The 22,942-nt window shown below is 41.3% G+C and overlaps 1 protein-coding gene across 6 annotated transcripts in view; it reads right to left on the reverse strand.

The window, feature by feature from the left end:
* LOC144302335 (uncharacterized) overlaps positions 1 to 22,942 on the reverse strand; it is a 47,588-nt gene that overhangs the window by 10,345 nt on the left and 14,301 nt on the right. For 2 of the 6 annotated variants that reach the window (XM_077879596.1, XM_077879595.1), the window contains 3 exons: positions 11,637 to 11,729; positions 7,863 to 8,013; positions 1,764 to 1,829 (listed from right to left, as the gene is read on the reverse strand). In XM_077879596.1, coding sequence (XP_077735722.1) covers positions 1,764 to 1,829; positions 7,863 to 8,013; positions 11,637 to 11,675 — 256 coding nt within the window. In that variant the 5' untranslated portion in view covers positions 11,676 to 11,729. Of the gene's footprint in view, positions 1 to 1,763; positions 1,830 to 7,862; positions 8,014 to 11,446; positions 11,730 to 22,942 lie in introns of all 6 variants that reach the window. The other 4 variants (XM_077879600.1, XM_077879597.1, XM_077879598.1 and 1 more) reach the window with 3 other exon arrangements.

The raw sequence follows: 22,942 nt of genomic DNA on the forward strand, positions 1-22,942 counted from the left end.
CAGCATTCAAATAGGGAGGGCGAGCGGGGCCACCTTGGAAGTCCAAGGGTCACTGCCCACCCTGGAAACAGGCTTCAAAGGAGCATATGGACTGGTTCTTCGTCTAACATATATATTCTCTTTCTCACACACGCATCCACAAATCTCTCCCTGTCGCTCCCCTACACACTGACATTTGAGATCTCTGCCAATATTCTAAAAGGAATTTTGGCAAAAGAAGGCTCCGGTTCCTTCCGCAGCCTCTGACATATGTGCCTTGTTCTGAGCTGAGCTGTGCGAAGGCAGGAGGATGAAAGTGGGTAGAAGATCAGCAGAGGCGTGTGCCCTCTTTCCAGCTGCTTCATTATATAATTGCCATGGATTTGTATATTTTCCCCAGCAAAATTAATGTCATTTTTAGAAGAAGGTTGTGATGTGTAGCTAAAAAATATAGAAAACATGGTTACTAGATCTGGGAAGAACAATATCTGCAACCAACCCCTGTTCTTGGAGCAGATGTCAAGGGGCTCTTCTCCTTAAACTGAATCATGTGACTCTCAGAACCAGGTTTGTAAACTCTTTGAGCTCCTCCAGCATGTTGGGGGCTGGGGAAAGAAAGCAGCTAAGGGCTCCCATGGTCATCAGGACAGCTCAGCTTCCAGCTTCCTTAGATCTGACGCTGACATCTGTGAGTGAGCGAGGTTAGAAGCTGCAGGTTGCTGGGAGGACAAGAAAGACCAGGGGTGCCTGTGAAACTGGCCTGCTGGCTTGAAGCTCCCAGAATGGAGGGGTTGTTTACACTATTTTATTGGGGTAGCAGAACTAAGCCACTGGCACATCTGTAATTTTTTCTCCCTCTCTCACAGAGTCCTGTGTCCTCAGCACCAGCCATGTCGCTTTACATTTTCTTTCAATGTCAATGAGATAAAGATGTTCCTCCAAGGAAACAGAAAGAAAAAATGAAGAGCGAGACCAAGTCTGGGCTCAGCCTGGGCTTGATGAAGTTTTGCACTGATTATAGAACTGGGGCTTTTATTTTACTACATATATATTTACAGAAATTGGAAGGAGGGAGTCAAAGTTGTTCAGAGCATAAAATTGTGCCACCTGCCTAGAATGTGCCTCCTGCTTTTGCTGAATCAACTTTGGAGCACTAAGGAAATCCCCATTTGGAGAATGTACAATGCTCATGCCTTGGTGCTTTCCCATCCACTAAAGTCCTTAACCCTCACAACCCTGGAAGGCTGACATTACTTCCATTTTACAGTTGAGGAAACAAGCTCAGAGAAGTCTTTCCTTCCTTCGTTCCTTTCTTTCTTTTTTTTCTTTCTTTCCCCTTTCTTCCTTCCTTCCTCCCTCCCTCCCTTCCTTCCTTCTTTTCTTCTTGCTGACAATCATGCAAATAGTAAACAGTGAGGTTAAGATTTCTTCTAGGTCTGTCCAGCTCTAAAACTGATGTACAGTAAAGTTGATTCTGGTCTCAAATACAAGAGTCCTCAGGACGTATATCCCATTAACCCTGTACACAATGTACGTCTATTTTACAAGCAGCTGTAGGTTCTCAGCAGATTGGTTTTCATGCTGGCTTTCCATATATTCCCATTTTTTACAGAACTTTTAAAATATTTTATTTTATTATTATTATTATTTTTTTAGAACTTCTAAAATATTTTAAAGGATTGGTTTTCCAATCATGGATATATAGACAGTCTCAAGATTTCTGGGAGAACTAAAATATTCTTAGCACGCTGGTTCATTTTGACGTGAGTAGTTTAATCTCCTACCTTCACGACAGCAGAGCAATTGGCAATCCCATCCCATTGTATGTTTAACCGTGCAGGAGGTCCATTCTGAAAGAGAAGAAACAAGTCAGGTGGCACAATTGTGTGGCAGGCAAAGTTGCCCACTCTGTGCCAGCAGGGGTAATCCCAGGAGTTCCTCCTTCACACCTCCACCCAGATCTGAGATCTGGAATCAAACTTGCCAGAGCTCTGGCTCAACTCTCTCAGTCTTGTCTAATTCACACAAAGTGTCCAGAGAAATCTGCCTCACTTGGCTTTGGCTGCAAATTTTAATAAATGAGTTTCTTAAAATTTGAGTATATCTGAATCCAAACAATTCCTTGACGTTCTGAAGCTGCTGAGTCTGCAATTCCTCAGATGCCTGGACCGTGAAAGGCATGGCAGGAAAGAACATTCCAAATGCACTGGCTACACGGTCTACACCTGATTATGTGTGATGTACAGGAGTCATCAACAGAGGAAGAAGGGGATGGACAACGTTCAGAATGTGAGGACCTGGAGGGCTTCGTAGTGAATTCTCCAATACCTACCATCGAATGGAAGTAGCTAAGCTTTGTTGAAAGTGGATATAAAACCAAAGACTGTAAGTAACTAGCCTGTGGCCACACAAATCAATGCTGGAAGCTGAGAATAGAAACCAGTCTTCTGACCTCTAGTCTGAGACTCTATCCATCATCGCTGTCTCCCTGGAGCTAAAATACACACTTCCCTTTAAAAAACAAATGGAACAGCATGACCCAATGAAATGGAGTCCTGTTGTAACCATTGTCATAGCAACCGGATTCAGAATTCAAGGTACAAACTTTTATTTTGTGGGTTCTTGGAGTGTGGGGGCCACTGGAGAGAGAGTGGTCACCCTGTTTCCAAAGACATAAAGTTGAATTCTTCTATGACATGATTCTTAATGCTGTCATAAAAAGCTCCAGTGTTTTGAGTTTTAAAACTTCTAGATGGATAAATATAATTTTCTCTCATAGATTTTTTTTGCTATTTTTTTTAACAAAATAAATTCCAATAATGAAAAGTATCTCCACATAGCTTAGTGAGAATCTTATTTTAATTCTATGGTTATCTTTATAGTGTCAAGGTTTTTTATAAGCTTGATGATTCAATATATAATTAGTACATTTTATAGGATTTCAAATAATCTCTAGCCAAGATGTAATTCTATATATCATCATAATGAATAGGCCAATGTTCTTCATTTTTTTTTTGTTTCTAGGGTTATATGATATGATTGCTTTCAAAAAGAAAATTGTCCTCCAATAGCAGTCTCTAATGCAAGTGCTTTACATGTGAAGAGGATATAGTTATATGCAGCAGAAATTCCCACTGTCCACTCCCCCATCGTCCTAGTTCTTAGAACCCCAATTTCATCCTCATCTCTTTGCTATCAAGCCAAATGACTATGTGGCCATGTCCATCAAAACAAAATGTGGCCGTGCATTTTGGCCAAAGAAATGTAAGTCAAAGTGCTTGTGCAATTTCCAGGAAGTGTCTCTAAATGGAGGAAGGTGACCTTCCTCCTTAGTCTCTGGCTGTGATGGCTGGAGCTCTGGCATTCAGCCAGGATGCTGAGGCTATGGGACATATTCTAGGGATAGCAGAGGTGTGTCTTAAAGACAGGAGAGCAGTCCCAGGCGAGCCCCCGCAGCCTATCTCGGGACTGTTTAAATAAATAAGACAAGTAACATTTCTACTTTGTGTAAACCACTGCCAGTTTGGGCTTTCTGTCCCATGGAGTGGATACATGTAGATACATGTAGTGGCTACCACATGTAAAATGATACTATCATTATTGATTGGATTATTCTGTTAAAAACTAACCTTCCAGGGCTAAAGAAAGGAAATAATCTATCCAGTCTTTTTTCCACCATACTCCTCTCCAACCACATCACAAACAGCACCTGGAGTCCACCTGATGTTCACTCAGGCGTCTCTGCGGCCATTTACTCAGGGAACGGATAAGAGGAGTTTTCAACCCTCTCTGCAGAAAGCAAACAGCCTTAGATGACAAAGACAAATTCCTAATAAACTAGCTGTCCACGAAGTGTGAGGACAGCCAGCTACTTCATCAAGGTGCAATCTCCAGCCTGTGAAGCAATCTTGTCCTTTGTCCTTTGGTACCTTGGTACAATTAATTTATGACCGTTTCTGAGCTCAAGTTCAGAACAACCACAGAAAGGGCCATCTAATGCAAGTGGGTGACAACCTGTGAGCACAGGTCTGGTGCACTTCTCGTCTCCTGGGGGAGATCATTGAGGTCTGGCCTACATCCCCAGACAGCACTGGGAGAGGCCCAGTACTGGTTAACTAGTTTGTTGACCCCTTGCATTTAGGAGTTGACCTTTCTAAAGAAATACATTACCTTTATTAGATAACAAGTTACAAACAGACCTGAATTTTCTGAGCAACTTTATCAGGGAGACTGTCTCAGGCTTCATGCCTGAAAGCAGGTGGGAGAAAGTGAGGCCCAGCTGTGACCTGCGCTCTGGGCAAAGGTGGAGGTGACTGCCCAGAGGTGGATGTTGAAGCACCTCTCTAGGTGCTCTCTGAGTGCAGACCTCACATAAGCAGTTGGCAGCCCTGGCACAGACATGCCACCATCCACCAGACCCGGAAATTCTAATCCACAGCAAATCACAGGATTATTTTTATTGTCAATACAATTCACCTTTCAGATGAGAACATCTAGAGGCAAGTAACCCTTCTGGTGTTTTTTAGTACAATAAGATTGAGCAGAAAATAAGCATTTCTTTTTAATGTGAAAACTTCTCTTATTTCAGAAACAATCTTTTAAGGCAAAAAAAATTTTTATCAACAATACTACTTAAATATATGATCTCTGCATGAACCTCAATATGCATTTTATACAATGTTCTTGATGTTAACTGCTTATGGGGCAAAACATACACTTATATGTGAAGCTATGTCACAAATACCAATATTAACCTCATTTCTTCATATTAACTTTATTAATATAAAACCATAAGCTTAAAATCTTGGCCTTTAACAACTTATATTTCAGGAATAAGGGAATGCTGTTCCAATTTAATGATCAAACTGCTTGGGGTTTATATATGAATGATTATTACTAATCATTCAGATGTATCACAATTGTGGTTTACAGGTTTTCTGGGAAGACATTAATATATTTTCCTTGAAATCCTCGGGTGATATTTTAATTGAGTCTTTTTCTGCTCTTTCTCCTTGTTTTACCTGATTTAGCAAGTGGAGTGCAAGCTCTGTGTGAAACAAGGAGCCCATTGCTGTTGGTACAAAATCTACTGACTCTAGAAATGTTGCCGAATTGTACATTCTTCCAACGTGTTATGTCATAATATCAGTGCATTGCAAATTGATTACGCTTGTTCAGATGCACCTCTAGGGAGCCCACTCACACATCATTTTAAGTGTGTTTGGTTGTTTTCGCTGGTTTATAAATGTTCAGAAGAAAAAGAATCTGGATTTTGTAGAAAGCAGCATTCTAAAATGGAAATTTCTCACCAGGAAGGAAGATTTCTGAACCAGTAAGTTTTGAAGAAGAGGAAAAAGAGTCAATTATCAGTTCAGGTTGAGTAGTCGATGGTGCAAACACATGACCAGCAGGAAGAATTAAGAGGAGCAGGAGAAACCTTAGAATGCACTTGGCATTGAAAGGGACCATATGTTGGCTAATTGAATTTAAATTTTGAAAAAAGAAGAAAGAGACTCAGAATTGGAAGCAATAGGAGCATTAAAATGGTCTGTAGTGTCCTGGGAAAGACGAAAGATGATAGCTAAGTATAAAAATATATATATTTTGATCAAACATCTGATAAGCATTATTTTGTTATACTTTGTTATTAAAGCTTATATATTCCTTTTACCTTGTGCTCTCATTGAACTGTCCCACCTTTACAAGAGCATCTACTTTAATGAATACATATTTTATTTTCTTAATAAAGGGAATTGTGATCCTCTTAAAAGATGAGCCAGGGAAATCGAACTGGCAGTTTGTTCTTCCTATAATTCAACAAAATTAATTGAGCAATATGTAGTTTTATATCTGTGTGTTTGACTGCTGAGTGATTTTCATGAATACTCAATAGTCTTTGTATCACCTTGAGTAACTAATGCAGTGTTTTGCTGCTTTATAAAGATTTGTGAAATGTATCAAATTTTATAGGGAAAAAAAGCACAAGTTCATGTGTAACCTCCTCTCACTTGAGAAGAGACTACTTAGGTTAGGCAGCTCCAATGATGGCTATCCAACATGAGACTAGGGGGGCCTGGCTGGCTCAGGTGGAAGGACAGGTGACCCTTGATCTAAGGGTCATGTGTTTGAGCCCCACTTTGGGTATAGAGATTACCAATAAACAAACTTTGTAAAAACTCCATAAAGCAAATCATATTTTTAGTGCTGCAAAGCTTACCTACCCGAGTTTAAAGCCAGGCATCATGATCTATTAGAACTATTAGTTCTATTAGTGTGACTTCAGAAAGTTAAATCTTTCTGGACCTCTTTTTCTTCATTTACAAGCAAAGGATAATTGTAGACACTTGCAATATGGTAAAGATGAGGTACTGGAATCATTGAGAATGACAAGTTTCTACCTGGTAGGTGTGTTTGGGTGCAAAGCCTGATGTTTGGGATTGCCCAAAGGACAGAGAAGAGGATTTCCTTGCCTTGAGAGAGCTTATGATTTAGTGTGGCAACTGGAAAAGGTACAGGGGTGCCTGAGTGGCTCAGTTGTTTAAGCTTCCAACTCTTGGTTTCAGCACAGGTCATGATCTCAGGATCATGAGATAGGGCTCCGTGTTGGGTTCTGTGCTCATCGCTCATCCAGAGTCTGCTTGAGATTGTCTCTCTCTCCCTCTGCACACATGCTCTCTCTTTATCAAATAAATAAATAAGTCTTAAAAAAAAAAAGAAAGAAAGGTACAAAAATTATAAGAAAAGATGCCTGACTGTGCAAGGATGACTATGAAGCTGCAGGGAAAGTATGAGAGGTGTTTCAGTGACAGCTTTCTGGAAAACAGAGTATTTCAGCTGGGTTATTTTTTTAAGATCTTATTTTTTTTATTTAAGAGAGAGATAGCAAGAGAGCACACAAGCAGGAGGGAGGAGCAGGCTCTCCACATAGCAGGGAGCCGATGTGGAGCTCAATCCCAGGACACCAGGATCATGACCTGAGCTGAAAGCAGACACTTAACTGAGCCACCCAGGTGCCCCTCAGCTGGGTTTTAAACTGAGATTCAGATTTAAAATCACTATGTGAGTTATACATATCCACAATTCTAAAGTTCAAAATTCTCCAGAAACCATTCTGTTTGTAACTCATGTGACTAACAACAACAACAACAACAACAACAACAACAACAAAAATGACCTAATGAACTCTTTAGGGAACACTTGACATGAACTGATGTGAGGCTCTTCACCATCTCTATTGCCCCACATTGTGACTATTTCTAGATTTTTCTGCAGAAATATTTGTGTGTTTGGTGATAGGGTGCTGCCCTAGACCCCACTGGTAGCATAGATTGGTTAGGTCTTGCTATCCATGAGCGACTACGAAACCTATGGCTGAAAGCAACAACCACCATTTGTGGTCTCTCTCTCCTCATGAGATCAAGGGTTGATAGGCAAGGCTGGGTAGTTCTTCTGTCCCACCTGGTGTCAGCTCTGAGTTGTGGTCATCTGGAGGCTCACCTGGGCTGAGACTTCTCAGATGGCTCACTCACATGGTTGGCAGTCAAGCCTGAGTTGGGCCCTACTGAAGATGAATCAGGTCTCCACCATGACCTTCTCCATATGATTCATTCAGACTCCTTCAGCAAGGAAGTGGGATTTGGGAAGGGTGAACTCTAAGAAGATTGAAGGAAAGCTGTAGCTTTCCCAGGGTGCAGGCTCAAAGTTTACAACGTCATTTACATTGCCTTCTAGTGGCCCCAACAAGTCACACACCAGCCCAGATTGAAAGACAAGGGAAACCTAGTACCACTCAGTGGGAGAAGTGGCAAAGAGTCTGGCTATTGATAACCTACCACAGGATGTTACGTACTCTGTGGAACAGAGTATGTAAGGCACCACCTTACCTTTGTAATGTATGATACGTCTCCAGCCCAGGAGCTTTGAGTAAGAGCGAGAAGATCTGTATGTCCTCCCACTGTGGGCTTTTAGTCCAGTCTGGTCCACTTGAACATGGAAATACACCAGTGCCATGGCTGGCACCTTCAAATATTTTTCCTAAAAGAATGATGAATGTATGAATGTTTCCTTTTGTGTATGTTAAACTTAATATCCAAATGTACTATCACAAATTTAACTAATTGCAAGGCTATAGTTTCAAAGGTCCTGTATATATTGGAAACTGAAAATATAACCTTAATATTTTCTCTTTTAAATGTATCCAGTGGAATCTAAATTCCTAAGTGATTTGATATCCACCATCGACTATTTTTAAACTATATGAACAAACTCTTCTCTTACCGGAGAACTTTTACATCATTTCTTTTGCTCATTAAATTTGCATTTCCATTATACTTCTCTACAATATAAATATGGGTATGTATTTAAATTTAATTTTCTAAAATATCATGTGATATTTTAAATACCCTGCTCTACAGCTTGAATAATTACTTCTGGATTTAGTTATCATTACAATAATTACCATTGCATAATGGAACAAAAATGAAAATGTCTCACAAATTTTGATAATTATATGAAAGAACATAACATTTTATTGAAAAATGCATCTTTAGTGAGATGGTACTTTTTTCTTCTTTTCCCTTTTTTTCTTTTCTTTTTTCTTTTAGTTCATATGTCTCTGGATGAAAATCACTTATTGCTAAAATAAAAAAACATTCAGTTCCATTTTCCATTTCTGTTTTTCAGTTTTATAAGTTCAAGTGCTTGGAGAATGCATCCACATAAATAGATGGAAATGGAAGAAAATTGTTCCAACAATGTCACTCAATTCTTTCAACTCTTTAAAGCTACCCTTCAGAAATCGTGCTATCATCTATCATCAAAAATTACTTTTAATGTTCTATCAGCTGACAATTTAATTAAGTTCTTTTGCAATTTGGCTGAAAACAGAAAAGATGAAATCTACCTGACTTATTACCAAGTCATTAGTATAGATTTCTTTCTCCATTTCTCACAGCATGCTCTCTGAGCTGGGCACATGGGAAGATGAAGGAATGGTGAGAGGAAGTCTTTTGTTCAGTGACATGGCTTTTCCTCCCTTCTAGGGCTGAGGAACTTGATCTGTTAGGTGAGTGGAAATCACAAGGAGTTGGGAGGATGTAGGTGAGGAATGTGGTGTCTGGTCTGTGAGTCTCTGTCCCACACTAGGAAAATCAGCTTAATGTTTATGCTTTAGTAAATAGAGCACTTCTGGGAGAATAGCCCCTTAGTTGACTAATAAGAACAGAGCATTTGGATATATTGGAGAGAAGGGTACAGAATCAATTAATGCAATTTATTTCCCTTTGAAAAATTCTTAACAAATTTACACTAGAAGTTGCAGGTAACTAAATTAAATATTTTACACTAGCAGAAATATGAAATGAGTCTTCATAGCTGGCATCTAGTAGAAGAGTAGTTAAGTGTTTCTGAATGAATGAATGAGATAACTGAAAATTATCTGGATTCTTTCTGTGTGAATAAGTTGCTGAAGTCATCAGATTTAATATTTTAATGCTATCTGAAAGAAGGAGTGTGTGATTTGCAAGATATTGTTTGCCTTCAACCCCAAATCATGAGTATAGACTGACACTCTCTGAGTCCAGTGATATTAGATGAATTTTAGTTAGCGAGTGTTACCCAACAGTGTTTTGAGAACTATAATACAAATTTTGTGTGTAGAAAGATAGAGTCAGATTGTTAATAATTCAGTGCTGTAGGGAGATGTTGCCTCTTGAATTTTGAAATAGAATTGACATAACATTGATATAAAAAGACCAATATGTTTAAATATATGAGAAGAAAACTTTCAAAATGTATTATCCTACAAGGTGATCGTGGCAGAAAAAGCTAGCTCTGAACCCAAAATGGTGCTGTCTTCCACAAGTTGATGCTTTCTGTAGGTAGTTGCCCAACTTAGAACATTTTCCAGATCAATTTTATACTTAGGTCTGGCCGTGAACCAGTTCTTTTCAATGAAGTATGAGTGGAAGTAATGTGTATCACTTCTTAGCTAGGGTATTTAGAGGCAGATGAGCCTTCTCTACTGTCTTCTTGCCCTTTTTCTGGTTGGAAAAAGAATACTTTGAGCTATCATAGCACCCAGTTATGGTGGCCCCACAAGATGGAAGATGTTAAGGTCTTTGAATCACAAGTTGGAAAAAATTGCCTACCAAACCAGGAATTTGCATTGGACTATTATATGAACAAGAAAAAATTCCATTATATTAAACAACCAAATGTTGGGTTTATTTGTTACAGCAGCTAATATTGCCCTAATAAAACAGACGTATAGATTGACTATATAACCACTTAAGTAAATTAATGCATGGTAGGTTTATATTTTATATTTAAGAGAATATAATATGTTTATGTTTAAGGAAACACTAGGTACCTGTGTGCTTAAATCTTTCCTATCAACTTAAGGGAATTAAAACATGCCTGTTTACTATTAGGACTCCATTCATACATGCTAACTTTCCAAACACCTGCAATTAAAAATGACGGGCACTGGGTGTTATTCTGTATGTTAGTAAATTGAACACCAATAAAAAAAAAAAAAAAAAAAAAATACCAAAAAAAAAAAAAATGTTGAACTTGCAAGAGGAAACTATGGACTTTATCACATTATGAATAATTATTTGGAAAATGTCATTCCAGCATGCCTCCAAAAAAAAGTGCCAAGCAGCAGCATGTCACATTACTAAAATGATTAAGAGTTAGCAGCAAAGTCAGAGTGGTGGTATTGAATGAGACGGGAACGGTTGGTTGTTCTGGCTGTGGCATCTGTTAATTGCACTGGGTCGTGCTGCCACTGGCAAACACATCAGCATCTACAATTGGCAGTGGAAGAGGCTGACTGGCCGGAGCCCACCACCCATCCGTCTTCATTCAGCCTTCCTTCCCAAAGGCCAAGGTTATTGATGCTTTAACAAGCACACTGACAGCCTTTATCAAACTTCTGTTTAGAGTCCACTGATCACAGGAGGGCAGCAGTTCTCCCTGCAATTTATACAAATGGCTTTGAATGTGTTAGTTTTAATGATGATTTTTTTTTTTAAGAGAACCTGTTGAAGTCTTCATATTTTTATTTGGTACAAAAAGAGAAGAATAGAACAAAGAATACCAGTCCATCAAATTCTCTCTGAAACTAACTTGTACTAAATAGGAGAGAAGTCAAATAGCATTTGAACCAGTTGCAGGTAGACACTCCATTCTAAATTGGCAGATAATTCAGCTAACGGAACTTCTGAAGTTTGCTTCACCCTTGAAAAGTCAGTTTTGATTACTCCCCGAGAAAATCACATGCAGCATACATTTGAGTTATATAGAGTGCAAGCGAGTTCTAATTACTATGATACCCCGAAATTCAAAACCATTACAAATTCTTATAACATCTGATTACAGTCAAACAATAGGAAGGCAGGCAACAACTTTAACTCAGCCCAAATTTCAGTCTGTAATCTGGATGTTGTGTTTACATGCTGCTAACCTTTCATCTCTCAGATTTTTTAAACTTTAATTGATGTAAACCTTTGACCATATTGACCTGATGCTTCACAGGCTTCCCTCTCCTTCTGTGAATAATCAACTACACAGAGTTGATTATAGAATCTAGCCATCAGTTTTTAGTCTATTTTGCTGCAGAAATGACCCATGTCTCTGGTTTATTTCTCGCTCACGGTCAGTGTCATTGGTGGGTCAGCTTCATGTATCTTCATTCCAGGATCAAAACCAGAGGAGCCGGCCCCTCTTGGGACAGAACATGGTCATTGCTGAAAGAAAATAAGGAAGGTGAGGCAAACACTCAGTGGCTCTTAAAGCTTCTGCTCAGATGTAGCCTCTATCCTACAGCCTCACAAAGTCAGATGGGGGAGGACTCTCACAGTGCAAAGGAGCCAATAGTTGGCAATAAAAATACTAGCTCTCAGTGGAGTCTCTTGGTCACAAATATTCACTTACACCTTCCCACTCCCACACCGCCGCACAAAACATACATCATCCTCTTGCAGAGGAAAATACCCTTCAAGTCTCCTTCACTCTGAGTCCAGGATTTCATGTGATCGCTCCATCAGCTCTGCATCTGACTCCCCTTGATCTGGTTGCCTATGAACTACAACAGCAACAATGAACACATGACAGAAGTTATCTTTGAAGAAAAATGGCACAGTAATCAATATCATTTGTCAACGTGAAGTACTACTGTTCTGTTCCTTGGGCAAAATCTCCCATCCTCCCAACCTGGGGTAGGCTATTATGCTCCTTTACTGATAATTACACTTTGTTGGAACTTTGTTATTTCTCTTCCAATGGTGGTGCAAATGCAGATGGGCCCTTTAGCAAGTGTTAGAACTCTCATTTACAACTCCTTAGTCTGCCTTTAGGACATTTCCCCAGTAGCGGCTGGTCCGGTCTGCTGAAGCATCTCTTTCCAATGTTATGACAATAGACGATATGGAAGACTGACATGTGATGCATGGCAAGATTGTTTAATTATGTGACCTTAAATATTTAAGGGGAAAAGGGGAAATCTTACGATCATTTCCAGGCAATGACAATTTTGGGGGTTTATTTTAATATGTTTCATGCTCAAAGGTAGAAATGATAGCTCCTTGGTATGCCTCTCTTTCCACTTTGTATCAAGATTGAACTACAGCCACGTCCCTAAACCACAGAGAGGAATCCAGAGCAGGAGATGAAACACTGAGGCTTTCATCACAGTGTAGGGAATCCCTAGTTCCAAAATCACGACTGTCAAGTATATGATTGACTCATACTCAGAGGACAGGTGAGTGTAGGATTGGATCAGATGAACTTATATTATTTTCTCTTTTCCTTTTTCCAACTATTTTACTCTTCTATCTTCTCCTGGCAGGTGGCGATGAGAAGACCCCTAAGTCAGACATAATCTTGGTTTAGAATTCAAAAAGATAAAGACACATGGTAAGTTCAGTTCCATGAAACTTACTCTGGTGGATCATAAATGTCTGACAGACCACAGAATGTGGCTACCCAGCAAGGAGCTCTTCATCCGGCTTTCCCCTCTATTTCTGAAGCTTGATAAACAGACCCCAGAAGAAAGATGAATTGACAGGAGGCTGATTTTTATCCATAAACCTGAAATGAGATCCAAAGTCTGTGCTTCCTAATTAGATTACGGTGATCGGGCCTGGAGCCCAGGAGCCTGGGGGAAGTGAAAAGACCTGTATTGAGGCCCTCTTCTGTGGTAGCTGGGGCGCAAGGAGTGCAAGAGCACCTGTCTCCGGGGCTCCCAAACAGACCAGGTCTGGCCACTTGCTGCTGACAAAATCCAAAGGTGAAGAAATGAGTGGCAGTAAAATAAGAAAGAAATTTATTTCAGAGAGGCCAACCCCTGAAAGACACCAGACTAATGTCTCAAAGACTGTCTCCCAAGTGCTGAAAATACCTGCAGGTTTATGTAAGGAAAATATGGGGCAAAGGTGGGTGGGTGCATGCAGGTGGGCCGTGAAGGTCAATCCATCATTATCTTGGAGTCACCCACAGGCAAGTCTTGCTGGCTGGGGCCGTCCTCATGGTCTGTCTGAGGGATGGTGCAGGCTCTGGACGGCTCTCCTCGTGGTCTGAGGGATAGTTTCTGTTGCCATCAGGGGATCCTTTGCCCTCCGGGTCTTCCACCTGAGCGGAGACACCAGCGGGACAGGAGAACCCAACTGGGAAGTCCAAGGTCAAAATGGAGGCAGCCCAAGTCTTCTCACCCTATCTCCTCCATTCTGGCGCCAAGCATTTAAGCATTTTTCCCTTCGTGGTAATCTTCTTTCCCACTGCCGCCCGCCTCCAGCCCTCATCCTTCATTCTGCAGGCACCCTGGTCCCTCTAGACAGCCCATGAACCTCAGGTTCCCCGGAGCGCACCCTCTTAGAGACAACCACTCTCCTCTTTAACAATCAGAGTAAGAACTACCTGAGAATCAAGAGTTCAAACCACACTGTGGGGCGTGATGACTTCTTTTGTGAAATCAGCCTTAAAACATTGCATATTCTCCTGCTCTGTCACCCTCTCACTTTTTCTTTTTTCACTTTTCTACTTTCAAGACGACATTTTCACCACTGCTTGCTTCGTCATGAGTCCTTCTACCATCTGGAGCCAAAAGCAGTAAAATGTTGACATAACCTGAGTGTTAAATAATATTCGGCCCTTGCAATGTTTGCATTTTAAAGGGGACCGCAGAGAGAGGAAGGAGCCGCATTCCGCTGGTGGGATTTAAGACTCACACTCAAGAGGCGATGAGATATTCGGCAGTTGGGGATTTTTCCAGTGAGCTCTCATATCAAGGCTGATTTGTGCAGTCCTACTTTACCCGTCCACCCACAACCGAATATTACTGAGCACGAAATATGGGTGAGGCACCATTTTCAGGACAAAACAGAGAAAAACTCCTGTCCTTATGAGAGCTTACTTTCTAGTGAAAGTATTCATTTACTAATAAAAGTAAATTAAAAAAAAAGTAAAATACATAGTTTGTGATAAGAAGATATGTGCCCTGGGGATGAAGGAGCCAGATAGAACATAGAAACAGAACTAGATGTATGGGGAGAGGGGGTGAAATTTTAGATGGACCCATCAGGCTTGAAGGAGGCGAGAGCGCGGAATGAAAAGTCTGACTCCACTTCTGATGTTTGCTGACAGCGACCAGGCCCACCACCTCACATCCTCCCATTCTGCCCCACATGTGGGTGGGACCAGAGTGCCAGTAGGAGGTGCAACCACACAAGCCCAGACCCCCTGCTGGAAGGGGCTGTGCAACCCCCATTCACATGGGCCCAGCCTCACACTGTCTCCACACTTGATTTAATGCTCTGCTGTCAACATCTCAAAATTCTTCATCATTTTTGAGCATGGGGCCCTATATTTTCATTTGCAATGGGTCCTGCAATTTATATAGATACCCCCTTTCTCCCAGATTGGAATCAGAGCTTAGAGGAGTTCTCATAGCAAATTCAAACTTGGTCTTCCAGGTTGTTAACAAAAGCATCACTTTTTAACTTTGGAGATAATTGTAATGATAACTTTTGAGATACATACAGAGAAAATTTTAGGTTCACATGCTTGTAGGAAAATCTTCAGAGAGATCCTAGATATGCTTTCTTCTAATGGTAACAGCTTGCATCAACAATATCTTTTTTTCAAGGTAGGAGGATAGAGCATCTATTCCTTAACAGCTTGTTAGTTGCATTTATATTTTAAATATTGAATCAAGTGAGCCTGTTTGTACTGTTCATTTTGTCTTAAACGTTAGGATTCCAGCCATGACCACCACCTTTTGCAGGAAAACTTCAAAAATAACTCTACACTCTTCTGTTTCTTCTCTCACCTCCACTCAGACTCTTGCCCCTCCACTCCCAATAGCTACTCCCAGCTACACACAAGGTCAAACCCAGCAGGCAATTCTCATTTAGCTGACCTCTTGGCAGAATCGGTAGAGCTGATTGCTCTCTCTTCCTGGACCTGCTTCCTTCACCAGGCTTCCAGCACACTAAGCAATCTCAGTTTTCCTCCTGTCTCATTGGACACCCCTCCATCCATTGCTGGTTTCTCCCCTCACCCCTCACCCCCCATTTCCCACCCCTCACTGTGTCCCCAGAATTTTAAGCCCCAGGACTCATTCTACACTCTGCTCTTCCCCTACCCTCTTCTCATCCTTTGAACTGAAGACTCTTAAACTCTCCTTGTGACTTTCAGACTTGACCATCCCAGCTACCTTCAGGAAGAATGCTTTGTATCATCACTTTGTGCCCAGAGAATGGCATTTCTTAAACCAAGGTTAAAGGTAGTATGACAGTATAAAAAGGATGGAGATTATATTAAGTAGTACTTTTTCTGGCCCATCTGCTAATCATTGTCCAAGAACAGCTAACACGCTTTGCTTTTGTCTCTAGATTATATTTTATTTTCCACTTTGCAAACTCCAGGAATGATTTGAGATGCATATTGCTTCTACTCCAATATGAAATACGTATTTTAAAATAGGATTTTCTGTTTCTATGTTATTTCCAGTCATCTGTAGCTTTTAACATTTGAATTAAAACATATTTCAAAATACCTTGCAAATCTAATCAACTTATAAAATATTGTGAAAGTTTTCTCTGCTTTTTCTTTTTAGGTGTATTGTTCTAAATTAAAGGCCAGATAAAACTGTTCCTTCTTATGTAAATGAAGCCTATTTCATTGTCATTACTCCAGTTGGACCTTCTAAATTGGTGGTTTAGATTAGTGGGAAAGTATTATTCTAAAACATTTAAGGGGTGGCATGCCTGGGTGATTCAGTAGATTAATCCTCTAACTCTTGATTTCAGCTCAGGTCATGATCTTAGGGTTGTCAGATTGAGCCCCACATCAGGCTCTATGCTGGACATGGAGTGTGTTTAAGATTCTCATTCCCATAAATAAATAAATCTTTAAAAAAAAAAAAAAAAAGGGATCCCCGGGTGGCTCAGCGGTTTGGCGTCTGCCTTTGGCCCAGGGCGCGATCCTGGAGTCCCGGGATCGAGTCCCATGTCAGGCTCCCGGCATGGAGCCTGGTTCTCCCTCCTCCTGTGTCTCTGCCTCTTTCTCTCTCTCTATCACAAATAAAAATAAATAAATAAATCTTTAAAAAGATTCTCATCCCCCCCACTCCCCCATTTCTCCCTGTCCTCCCTCTCTAAAAAGAAGAAAAAAACAAAAAACAAAAAACATTTGAGGGGTGCCTGGCTAGCTCAGTCAGAAGAGCATGTGGCTCTTGATTTCAAGGTCATGAGTTTGAGACCAGTTGGGTGTAGAGATTACTGAAAAAAAAAGTTAAAAAAAATAAAAACATTTAAGTAAAATTCAACCAATCTGTGCTCATGTGAAAGCATTACTCAGAGCCTGTATAGCTCTGCCCAGCACCATCACCTGCATAGGGCAGCCAGTTAACAAGAATTTCTAATCAGTCAGGAAAAAGATTTTTCCACTAAAAGGGAAACCGATATAACTGAGGTGGATTAGAACAGTTGAAAATGCTTTCTATGGGGACACCAGAGTGGCTCAATAGGTTAAGCATCTGCCTTTAGCTCAGGTCATGATCCCGGAGTCCTGGGATTGAGCTCCACATGGGCCCCTGCTGAGCAGGGATGGAGCCTGCCTCTCCTTCTCTCTCTGCCTGCTGCCCTCCCTGCTTGTGTTCTCTCTCTCTCTCTCTCTGTCAAATAAATAAATAAAATCTAAAAAAAGAAAGAAAGAAAAGAAAGTGCTTTCTATGGAAGTGAAAAATTGTTAAATATTGTCACTTTCATCTGGTTTAACCTAATATATACAGGAAACTCAACATGAAGAGTGATGGAATTGTTAACTAGCAGAACAACTCTGAAAGAGATGCTTCCAAACAAAGGAAAAGAAAAGCATAACAAACAAAACAAGAATGAGAACAGATCAGGGAACGCCCCAACCAGAAGTGGGGCTCCTCCAAACCCAGAGCCAACATGGCCTCCAAGGACCCTCCTGGGTGCTGGCTGCCCTCCCCTTGAGCATCTCTCCAGATGTGTGCATCAGGGAAAATGGGAGTAAAAACTCTAGAGCCACAGAAACCCAGCTGATAAAGACCATATAATCATAACAATGACTTTTATTGTCCTTTTCAATGAACATAAAGATAACCTATGTTTACTGTGAAAATTTTAGAAAATAGAGAATTTCACCTTGGAGAAAGTGGTGATCACTCGCGTAAATGTTCCCAGTTGTTTTCATGCACACATATGTAAATATATAAAAATCAGACTGTGCACTTTATATGCTATCTGTAACCTATGTTTTTCATGTGTGTCATAATTCTGCTATAAGCGATTTTCACAAGAATGTTATAAACAGTTTTCCATATCTTGAAAAAGGCTTTGAGAAGAACGTGAGACTCAGATGACGCCATCATAGCTATGTAATGGATGGAATAAAACCTATTTGATTATTCTATTGTGAGATACTTGTGTTTCTTGGGTTTCTTTATTGTGTATAAGAGTGCCACAGTGACAATCTCCGTCCTCAGCTTTTGTAAGTCTCTCATTATTTCTTTAAATTAATTTAGAATGAAATGGTATATCCATTTTAAAAGCTCTTCCTAAGTATTTGCCTTCGTAAAGTTTATACAAATGTACATTCCGACCAGTCAGACAAATAAGAGGGCAAACTTTACATTTGATCTTCTTTGTTAATTTGGCAAGATAAAAACAGTATCTTGTTGTTACTTTATTTTTTAATTTTTTGCAAAATTAGTTTTTATGATTGGTATCTATTTTATTATTCCTTTTCTGAATTATTATTTATTCATCATTTATTTGGGATTTTCTTTTTCTTAAGGACTCTACATATTTAGCATCACCCAGATCATCCATGTCTTGAAAATATAAAGTCACCTTAGCTTTAGGGGCTCAATCAATCAACGATGAGAGTTCAGTCACCACTAACTGATTGCCAGGAATCAGGTCACTACAAAGATTCCAGTCCCCATTACTTTTGGGAGACCCACATACCAATAATCCCAGCTAATGAGCTGCCTTCACTGCCTGCTTTCTGACTTCCTTGGGCTCCAACTTACCCAGTTATCATCATTGGTACATCATATTAGAAAGTCACACTGCTGCCACCAATGGTCAGGAATACTCTTGGAAGTTAACAGAGAAACTGTCTTCTCTATGGTAGGAAAACAGTAGTGCCAATCCCATCCTTAGGGTGCAAGACTTTGCCAGGCTTCAGAGATGAAGTGAGTAACTAGGGATGGGGGCATTTAGAGCTACTGTTTACCTCGGGGCATCTGGGATCCAGCTAAAATAACCAAATGTCCCCAGATACACAAGTATACTAAGTCTTTGTCTATAACAAATGTTGCAAATATTTTCTTTTCAGTCTGTTCCTTTCATTACAATTTATTAGGTTAAAGTATGTAACTTAGTTTGCTTCTACATAATTAAAGTGAGGAGTTGACTTCTTTTTATGAAAACAAGGTCTAGTAGATAATCTAAAGCCCTTCCCTCTACAGAACACCTGAAAAAGCTGGATAAAAATAAAGTTCACTCATAGTGGAATACAAGAAACAGCGCAGAGGATCGTAGGGGAAGGGAGAGAAAGCTAAATGGGAAGAAATCAGAGAGGGAGACAAACCATGAGAGACTCTTAATTTTTAAAAATATTTTATTAAATTTGATTTGCCAACATACAGTATAATACCCAGTGCTCATCCCATCAAGTGCCCTCCTTAATGCCGTCACCCAGTTACCCCATTCCCCCTCCTTCCCTTCTGGAACCCTTTGTTTGTTTCCCAGAGTCAGGGACTCTTAATTATAGGAAACAAAGTGAGAGGAGAGGGGGTTGGCGGGGGGGTGGGGGGGTGGGGGGGGTGGGCGGGAATGGGGTAACTGGGTCATGGGCACTAAGGAGGGCATGTGATGGGATGAGCACTGGGTGTTACATGCAACTCATGAATTACTAAACTCTACATCTGAAACTAATGATATACTATATGTTGGCTAACTGAATTTAAAGAAAAAAATAAATAAAATGCACACCTGAGCTATCAAGAAAGTGAGAAGACTCATAAGCACTGAAAATAAAGAGAATAGAATCTCACTGGGTTGTGTTTTATGAAATGGAGGAGAGGACATGTGGGGCATGCTTACCTTGGTAACCAATGATCAAGGGGCTCAAATTGTAATGGTCACAGAAAATAAGGTGTTGGGACATGCAGGATGATGAGACAAAATTGCTCCCCCACCCAACCCTGAAGGCCAGCCCTATTGATTGGCCACATCCTCAGTGAAAGGGTGTGTAAAACACCCATTGACCAGCAAAGAGATAATAAAGCTGTTTCCTCTTGGGTTCATGGTGGGAAAAACTCTTTCCTTCCTTAACAATTACAATCATGAGATTTATTTCATGAAGATTTTGCCTGATGTTACAATATTTGGGATCTCCAAAGGAAGCACTTAACAACAACAAAGGAGTCCCAGTCTAGGAGACTAGGATGCGCAACACTCTCTCCAAGGGACATATTTTATTTTATTTTATTTTATTTTATTTTATTTTATTTTATTTTATTTTATTTTATTTTATTTTATTTTTATTTTTTTAATAAGTTTGAATTATATTTTTTTAATTTTTTATTTATTTATGATAGTCACACAGGGAGAGAGAGAGAAAGAGGCAGAGACACAGGCAGAGGGAGAAGCAGGCTCCATGCACCGGAAGCCCGACGTGGGATTTGATCCCGGGTCTCCAGGATCGCACCCTGGGCCAAAGGCAGGCGCCAAACTGCTGAGCCACCCAGGGATCCCGAAGGGACATATTTTAATTCAGGATGCTCAGGATTTAAACAGATAAAGCCCCACTGAGCACAGACTCAACAATCTAAACTTAAGAATCAGGAAAAGAACAATCCACCATATGCATGAGCCAGCAAAACACACAAACAGATTTCAGACACTGGAATAATAGGGCACTGATCATGAAATTAGCATACTCGAGAAGACTGATGCCACAGAGGACAATAGAAAACAAGCTCAATATTTTATAAAAAGACCATTCTAACAATGAGAATTATGTCCATTGAAAATAAAAATAAGTGGTATTGTATGCATCCAAAATATGAACTTTGAACAGTTACCTAAAGATTTTGTCACTCAACATCCTCTGTGGCACAGGAAGAGTAGGTGCTCATTGTTTGGGAATAAAGGGAAGCTCAAATGGTAGTAAAGGATCAGGACACCCTGATTTCAGTTTCAGATAAGGAATTTCTCACAATTTCCTTCTTGGCAAAATCACCAATATTCTAGATAGGGGAGATTTGGAGGTAGACAGTATAATTATGCTGCAATGACATCTATACACTAATTATAGGTTGTTTTCTAGATATTTATGCCTAACCTTAAACAGATTCCATAGTGCGGCAGAGACTGCTCATTTTCCACAATACTGACTTCCCCTCCTTCCATAGCAATAAAAACCCGGAGTTTTGTCTGGGCACCAAGCCATACATGAAGAGCAAGTTTATTCTCGAGATTAAATTCTGAATAATGGGATTGAGCAGAAAAGCTGTGTGAAATCTCCCAGTTGTGCTTAACAGTTGTGCCTCCTTCTGCCACCTTAGTGGTGAACATGATGGTAAGAAAGGTTGGATCATGAAGGCAAGACAGTCACCAAAGCACGGCAGAGCGACCAGAAGAAGGAGCCTAATGACCCTAGTGGAGCAGAGACCACAGTTCAGATGGTTTGTGAGAAAGAACTAAACTGTGCTTACACCATCAAAACATGGGGTGCTCTCTCCCACACCGCAATCTGGAGAGTAGAATTCCATACCTGGAGATACAACCTTGCCTTGTTAGAACCTAGAATGGATGTCGTTGGCTTAGAGGAAACATTCTGGCTGTGGGTGGCACAGACAGACCTCGGTGGCTGGGAAGCCAGCGATTCTTGCTCCGTGTCAACATGGTCATCTGCAATAGCTTGGGAGGGAGAAGACTTACTGTCACCAACGGTTAGGGACATGGTCAGAAAATTCAGAACGTTGGTGCATCCTGGCTGCTACTCGCCACACAAGAGGGAATTAAAACTGAAGGCAGCCAGATGTTAAGCAAAAATGGGAGGAACACAGCTCTGCTAAGTCCTGTGCTCTCTCAAGGAACAAACTCGCTTCCACAGAGTCAAGTGAGTTGAGTAAGTGTCCTCTTGGGACTCAGTAAGGGTGATAGATCTAAACTGGACCCCAAACTGAAAGGGTAACAAGAGGCAGTGCGGTGACACAGAGGGGCAGGAGGCAGGATGACAGAAGCAACAATTGTTCTCACGTTCCTCCTACGAGATTTGTCCTGTCAGAGAATGGGACATCGAAGAAGGAAACTTCCTTCCCATCAAGACTATTGTTCCAGACACTCTCCACACAGTCACCATTAACTTGAAATTTGGCAGAGCACAGAGGTGAAGAAATATAAAATGCTGAATTTTAAGGCTGCAATGGCCGTCACTGCTGAGTTTTTGAGGATGTTGCGTTGCCAAAGAAGCCACCAGGGAGCCTGCATACGGATGTGCTTGGCGGCCCCCACCCCCGCCCGCTGAGGTGTGCATATGCCGCACAGGCTGAGGGACCGGCAGGCCCGCTGAGCAGGCCGAGCCAGGCGAGGAAGACAGTGGAGGCCACAGTCCTTCGCGGGCGCCCAGAGGCCTTCGCAATGACCCAGAGGCCACGCTGTGCCTGTGCAGAGGCTCTTCCGGAGGATGTAGACACTGGTCAGAACTTGGGACTGCCCTTTGTCTCCCACTAGGAGATGTTTTCTCATTGATGTCTTCTGCTCCTGCTCCACCAGGAAACACTGGATGGGTTGGGTGGGCAGAGACCTTAACCTTTTAGTTTCTAGCGAGTTGAGGGGACCAAGCCTGTGGAGCATAGCCCAGGGGAGAACCATGCCTATGGTGCAGATACCGTGGACTCAGGCCCCTGCCCATGATGTGGATACCGTGGACTCCCCCCCTGCCCATGGTGTGGAGACCGTGGACTACCCCCTGTCTATGGTGTGGATACTGTGGACTCACGCCCCTGCCCATGGTGTAGATACCGTGGACTCACGCCCTGCCCATGGTGTGGATACCGTGGACTCCCCCCTGCCTATGGTTGGATACTGTGGACTCACCCCCTGCCCATGGTGTAGATGGCATGGCCACATGGGAGAGAACGTGTGCTTCCTCCTCCGTCTCCCCTCTCTTCCCTCCTGGCTACACTTTCTGGGGTGCGGTTAGCCGTGTAGGAGCGTGAAGACCGGGAAGCCCTCTGGATGGCAGAGCTACGGGGAGCAGGACACAGGAGGCAGCAGGTGTGTGTGAAGTCATGTCAGGTGGCCTTCCAGCTCTCCTTGCCCCGGGCACCTCTGGGGTTTCAGCCCCCCTGTATTTGGGGGTGTGTCCTATACGGCCCAATCCAATCCTCATTTGTACTCCACATGGCGAGGTTGAG

This window comes from Canis aureus, chromosome 31 (assembly GCF_053574225.1).
Source record: "Canis aureus isolate CA01 chromosome 31, VMU_Caureus_v.1.0, whole genome shotgun sequence".
Lineage (NCBI taxonomy): Eukaryota > Metazoa > Chordata > Mammalia > Carnivora > Canidae > Canis > Canis aureus.